Source organism: Bos taurus, chromosome 25, assembly GCF_002263795.3.
Source record: "Bos taurus isolate L1 Dominette 01449 registration number 42190680 breed Hereford chromosome 25, ARS-UCD2.0, whole genome shotgun sequence".
Taxonomy (NCBI): Eukaryota; Metazoa; Chordata; class Mammalia; order Artiodactyla; family Bovidae; genus Bos; species Bos taurus.
In genome coordinates, this window is record NC_037352.1 from 41,986,629 (window position 1) to 41,993,168 (window position 6,540).

General features: G+C 63.6%; 1 protein-coding gene across 3 annotated transcripts in view; it reads left to right on the top strand.

Moving 5' to 3' along the window:
• The window catches only part of PRKAR1B (protein kinase cAMP-dependent type I regulatory subunit beta), a 73,576-nt gene extending 70,015 nt beyond the window's left edge, over window positions 1-3,561 (top strand). For all 3 annotated transcript variants that reach the window (XM_059881187.1, NM_001075201.1, XM_059881188.1), the window contains 2 exon segments: window positions 2,159-2,240; window positions 2,395-3,561. In XM_059881187.1, the coding sequence (XP_059737170.1) occupies window positions 2,159-2,240; window positions 2,395-2,567 (255 nt within the window). In that variant the 3' untranslated portion in view covers window positions 2,568-3,561.
• The last annotated feature ends 2,979 nt before the right edge of the window (window positions 3,562-6,540 follow it).

Here is a 6,540-nt window from a genome sequence, read left to right on the forward strand (position 1 = left end):
GGTGGGAAGAGAGTTGGTGCAGCGCACAGCCTGCCGGGGACACGCGGTCCGTGGCCACGTGCCTGCAGCCCGGACGTGTGAGGACCTGGTGGGGGCAGGCCTGTCCCCTGTCGGTCCTGCTCGTTCAGGGCTCCTCCGAGGGCCCTCCTGTGTGTCCATGCTCACACCGTCCAGCATGGAGGGTCTGTTATGACCTCAGTCTTCTGAGCCTCCACGTCAAGGCCCTGGTGGGAAAGCTCTGTCCATCTGTCCCAGTGGAAACCGATTTCGTCTCATCAGCCTACGTGGATCATAAGATGGGCTGGTCCATGCATGACCGGGAGAGATGCTGTAGTGACCGTGGGGGACTCGCGGGTTCCAGAGAAGACAGGAATCCGGGAGGGGTCCACACGAGGTTGGGGGGCTGCATGAGGGGAGACGGTTGAGAAACAGAACGGTGGCCAAGCTGAGCCCATCCCTGTTTTCTGTGCCCCAGACCTCACACCTGTCCCGAGTGGGCAGGGCAGAACGTGGGGAGGGGAGCCAATCACTTTGGCTGCAGGTGAACTCATGACCTGCTCTGACCAGTGAGGTGTGAGGGGATGGTGCCCGGAGCTTCCAGAAGGGTTTCTTATGGATGGCATGGGGGAGGCATTTGGCGACTCCTGGAACCGTGGCAGCCATGGATGCACCATGAGGGTCCGACTGAGCCCACCAAACAGGAGGCAAGGCCAAGCCTAGGTGCACACACGCCTGCGGGCCTCTGAGTCGGCCAGCCCTGAAAGCCCTCCTGCATCTTCTGGTTTGGGGACAGCGGTTGCCCTTAGTAGCCTTCAGACACATTGAGTTGGGTTTTCCTTGTTTGGGGCTTGAAGCCTCCTGGGTGCTCTAAGCCTTGAGTAAAGCAGGAAACTTCAGATCCATCCCTGGGGTCCTGATGAGGACAATGATCCAGCTGTAAAGTGGAAAATTGTCTAAAATGGGAACGTAAGTTGTATAAGTGAAAAGGCATGAGTGTAAATGATAATTAGCTAAATGCAGCATTGTCTCCAGAGAGTCGCTGCAGTCCCTGTGGGATTGTCAGCCCTGCACTGACTGCCCTCCCATCCAGGGGAGCGGGTCTCTGCTCCTCTCCGTGGCATCAGCGCGAGACCATGTGTCCTGCAGGCCCTGCCCCTCAGCCCGTCTGGCCCAGGGAGCACTCCCGGGTGGGTGGAGAAGCCTGCTGCTTCCAGGTCCCTCTGTCCATTCACCAGCGTTGTAAGCACCCCAGACACCTGGGAGCCGAGAGGCCCTAGGGTCGGAGGGGGCCCAGCATGGGGCTGCCCAGGGCCGGAGGTCCCAGGCCTGGCGGGCGTGGGCAGGGTCTTCTGATTGTGTCTCTCGCAGCCCAGGCAGAGGGGTTCACTCGTTAACCCGGCTTCGGCCGGGCCGGCACGCATGTTTCTGGGTCCTGGTGAGCCAAGTCCACAGGGAGACAGACTGCGCTTGTCTGTGTGGCCGGGGTGTTGGCACTGGCTGTCCAGACTGGGGACACGCATGAGCAGCGGGTAGCCGAGGGCCCGGTGGGCACGAGAGGACCCCGGTGCCACAGGAACCCTGTCCTGGGGCCCCAGCTGCTCGGCTGTGATGCGGACGTGCCCTGCTGGGGGCCAGCATGGATACAGAGGGCGCAGTGCCCGTCTGTGTGGCTCAGAGCTGCTGGAGGCTGTGCAGGCCGGTGGGGCGGCTGGGGAGGCCTCGCTCTGACTCCTCAGGTGCGTGGGGAAGACACCAGTTTGGGCGAGGCTCCAGCCACCGACCCCAGGTGACAGGCCAGGGTCTCTGCCTTTGGAAGCCCCCGGGGAGGCCGCAGCTGCCGAAGCTCCCATCACTCAGCGGGGGGAGTGCGACCCCCAGGCCACACTGCTCCTGTCCTTGAGACTTAGGCCAAGGTCAGCTGGGAGGAGTGCTGCCCAGGAGATGGCCCTAGATTCTGCCGGCGCCCGGCCCTGGGGGTGGCCTGGGTGTGCCCTGTGCCGAGCACGGCTCCCGGCGCCCGCACCTTGCTCCAGGTCGGGGCGTGCGGAGCTGGCAGGAGGGGGGTGTGGACAGCACGCTCAGGGGTGAGCCCAGGAACCCCCGCCCTGGCCTGCTGGGCCCTGGCTGGCGGACCCTCACGCGCCCTTGGCTTCCGCAGGGCACGGCTTCCGTCCTGCAGCGTCGGTCCCCCAGCGAGGAGTACGTGGAGGTCGGGCGCCTTGGGCCCTCTGACTACTTTGGTGAGTGCGGGGCTCTGTCCTCGGGGTGGGGGTGGCTGGCTTGCGGGGCCCCAGCAGGGCCTGGGCGGGGCCGTGGGAGTCCCGGGAGGCCTGGGCGCCGTCCCCCTGGGGAGGGCACCCCGATGCCCGCAGCCCTGACGCCCCTCGCCCTCAGGGGAGATCGCGCTTCTCCTGAATCGGCCCCGGGCGGCCACGGTGGTGGCGCGGGGGCCCCTCAAGTGCGTGAAGCTGGACCGGCCCCGCTTCGAGCGCGTGCTGGGGCCCTGCTCCGAGATCCTCAAGAGGAACATCCAGCGCTACAACAGCTTCATCTCGCTCACCGTCTGAGCGCCCTCCCGCCCTCCGGGAATAAACGCGGTGCCTCCCGGAAGGCAGCCCTCTGCCCGCCTGCCTGCCTGGTCTCCCCTCGCGGCCCCTCTCAGGGAGCCCACCCCACTCCCCCATCTCCTGGGACGCAGGCAGCTCCCCAGCCCAGGCCTGGTAACATGATGCCGCTGGGCTGCAGTTGGTCTGGGGCGATGACGTCCCTGTTCTTGGAGCTGGAAGCTGAGGCTGCAAAGCTCAGGCCCCTCCCTCAGACGTGTGCCTCCCCCGGGCCCCCCAAGATGCCAGGGCTGGGGATGCTCTGGTGGCTTCAGCCAGGCTTGGCCTTGGGGCAGGGTGCGGAGCAGTGAACTTCCCCTTTCCTGGAAAGCCCGGCACAACGGCTGGTTTGCCTGACCATCAGGGTGGGGGCCGCCTCGCTGGGCTGGGATGCCCAGCAGGGAAGGCCCCGCTGTTTGAGTCTGGGGCTTCCCTGGGCACGGGAGCCCTGCCCCCTAGGTCAGGAGGAGCCCCTTTGCCCCCACTGTTCCACAAAGCAGCCTCTTGGAGACTTGGAGGGAGTGCAGGGACCTTCTGAGCATGCTCTGGATGCAGCTGTGAGCCACCCTCCCGCAGACAGGCCTCCGTTATCGGGAGCATCGCCCTAGGAAGGCAGGTATCCGAGCCTCTCCCCAAGCAGGAGCGTGCGCCAGGCCAGCCCGTGGCCCGCACACCTAGGTCATCCATCGATTGACTGCCCCCCGGAAGTGCCGCCAGGCCTGCTCTCAGCGGAGCTGGAGCGGCTGGGGCCTGTGCGCATGGGACTCCCAGTGACCTGAAGTACCAGCGAAACAGCGTGGTTACCCCGCTTGGCTCCCGCCCGTGCGGCCCAGGGAGGCTGCCCGGTCTGAGGGGACCCCTGCCTTTGCCTCTGAGTGTTTCTGTGATGTGTGGACCCCACCTGTTTATCACGATGTTCTGAATGCTGCATGCGCTATTAAATGTGCAGTGAAATGCATCTTCCTGACTCCGGGTTTTGGTCTAAAATTTTTAGAGAAGATTTTCTTCCTTTTGTTTGTCTCTATTGTGGTCAAATAGTCATAAAACTTAGCGTCTTAACCATCTGTAACTTCAGGGGCGTTAAGCGCATTCGTACAGTTGCTCAGCCGTCGCCACCCTCCGTCTCAAGAACGTTCTCATCTTCCCAGACTGAGACCCTGTCCCCATGGACGTTGACGCCCCTCCCCCAGCCCAGCCTCCTCCTCTCTGTCACCGTGGCCCTGACTCCTCCGGGGACCTCAGAACTGGGGTCAGACACTGTCTGTCCTTCCGTGTCTGGCTCATTTCATGGCTATGTCCTCAAGGTTCATGCGTGGTGGAGCCGGGTCAGCATTTCCTTCCTTCTTAAGGTTGAATCATAGCCCGTGTGAGCGTGTAGCACGTCTCGTCTCCATTCACCCACTGACGGCGATGGTCCCTGGGGCTTTCAGCCTGTCACCGTCATAGCTGACAAGCTGGCTGCGGCCCCCAGGGGGCGGGGTGCTGGCAGCTTTCAGGGTGTGAAGCCATGCGGCAGGAGGCAGGCCCCGGGCCCACCCTGGGGGACCGCGCTCTGACGGCTTGGGGGCAAGTTTCTGAGCAGCGGCTCGGGAAGGGGGTGACGCTGGGGAGCATGTGCCGCCCGACCCTCCTGTCCAGACTTCGGGGAGCAGCAGGCCTGTGCCTCCCCTAGGACGGCTAGCTTGAGACCACCGTCCACCCCCCTCCCACGTGGGGGTGCACCTCGGCTGCACCATTCCCAGAGGGCCCTCAGGCCAGCTTTCAGGCTCCTGCTGTGAGGGTGCGAAGGGCCCACTGCCCAGGACCTCCCAGACAGGCTCCCCGGGAGAGTTGGGCACAGCTCCAGGATGAAATCTGAGCCGGGGCGGGGTCTTGACCCGCAGAGAGTTGCTGCTGCTGGACTAGGCAGCAGCTTCTGGGTCGAGGACAGGCGTGCAGCCTGTGGGCACCTGCCCTGGGCCTTGTCTCGAGAGCTGTGAGCGGTGGTCCCTGGAGCCAGGATGGGAGCTTTGGCTCAGCAAGCCCTGGGGGAGCTATCATGAACCCTGTCTGTCCAGTGGCCAGGCGTCCACTGTGTACGGCACGTAGACGGCCCTGTTTGCTGAGGGCCAGCTCGGGGCCTACTCCACACGGTCCCGGAAGCTCTCCCAGACCCCGGGGCTCGGGGGGCTGTCCTGCTCTGGGGTCCTGCTGCCGCCACATGCTTCCCAAGGACAGAGAGCAGCCACCTAAGACCCCCGCTCCTCCTGAGGGCCGGGTGCACTGTCCAGGACGCAGGGAGGGCAGAGGCCATGGCTTCTCTGCAGCAGGAGTGAGGTCAACGCGCACAGCCTTCAGTTTCCTTTGAAGGCCGTCTACTGAGTAATCAAAACCACCACACACCGCAAAGCGCCGCACACAATCACACGTGAGCCACGCGTGTAAAACAGGCGGGGTTCTGTGTCCCCCAGTTTAAGCAGTTCATGGATATAAAACAAGCGGGGTTCTCTGTGTCCCCCGGTTTAAGCAGTTCATGGATATAAAACAAGCAGGTTCTCTGTTCTGTCTCCTGGTTCTAAGCAGTTCACGGATATAAAACAAGCAGGGTTCTCTGTTGTGTCCCCTGGTTCTAAGCTGCCCGTGCCTGGGGGGCCCGATGTCATCATGAAGGACCCTCTGGGAGGAGGTGGGGGCCCCGGGTCAGAGAGAGGACGGGGGAGGAGGCAGTTGGGGATGGAGAAGACACCAGCTCAGGACGAGGATGGGCCACGGAGCACGGCGCCTCCAGGAGCTGGGAGAGGAGGAAGCGGACCCTGCCCAGCGCCTCCGGAAGGAGCCAGGTCACGGGAGCCTTTCAGACCGACCTCTGGGTTGTAGGGTTAAGTAGCGGTTGAGCTGCTGAGTTTGGGGCATTTTGTTACAGCACCTGCAGGACTGTCATACGAGGCCCGCTGGGGCTGGACTGGAGCTCTGCCACCGCGAGGGCAGGTTCCTCCCCAGCCTTGGGGTGTGCTCCTAAGGCCCAGGGTCTCCCTGGACTGGGGCGCAGAGGGGTGTGGCCTGCCCGCCTGGGCGCAGGCACCCAGGCGGGCGGTTGCAGGATGCCTCTGCCCACCGCCCACTGTGGGGGTGGCCGGAGCAGTATCTTCCCCAGCTGGGCACTGGGCCTGCTCCCTCTGGCGCCAGGCGGCACAAACCCGGGGCTGTGGGCTTGTGAAAGCGGGCTTGTGTCCGCCTGAGACTACAAGCCGGGCGATTGTTCCTGCCCCGTCGCGTTCCCCAGGGTGGTGCCAGGGGCGCGGGGCAGAAGGGGCCAGCAGGATGAGGTCCAGAGGGACAGCCCCCGGGTGGCTCGCTCCCCTTGGCCGCTCTGGGGCCTGACGTGGATACCCCACTCTGTCCCGAGGCCACATCTGGGAGGGTCAGGCTGTGGCCAGTTGAGGCCCGACAGTGGGCTCTGGAGGGCAGCTGGGGTCTCACACACTCACCTGTGGGCCCCAGGACCCCATGGCACTGGGCACCCAGTGGGCAGCAGCAAATATTTGAATAATGAATAGAAGTGGATAAAGTATGTATCATTGGAGGGGAGGTTGGGGAAATTCAGGCTCTGGCTTCTACAGGCCAAAAAATCGGAACCTTTGTTCGAAGTATCATATTTTCTACAAAAATGAACTCAGAATGGCTCACCGATTCACACACAAACATAAAACCATAAAACTTGCAGGAGAAAGAAGAAGACATCCTGGGGCTCGTGGGCCAGACAGCCTGTCCCGCACAAGCCCTGAAAGGAGAGCTGAACCAGCTGGAAGTCCTGACAGTTGAGAGCACTGCCCTGAGAAGGACCCGAGACGAGGTGGAGGGGACAATGTCCCCCTCGGGGCCTGCACCGGGACGATGAAGCTCAGCGGCGAGCACACACGGAGAGGACACGCACACCGCGGAGGAGGGGGCGACCCCG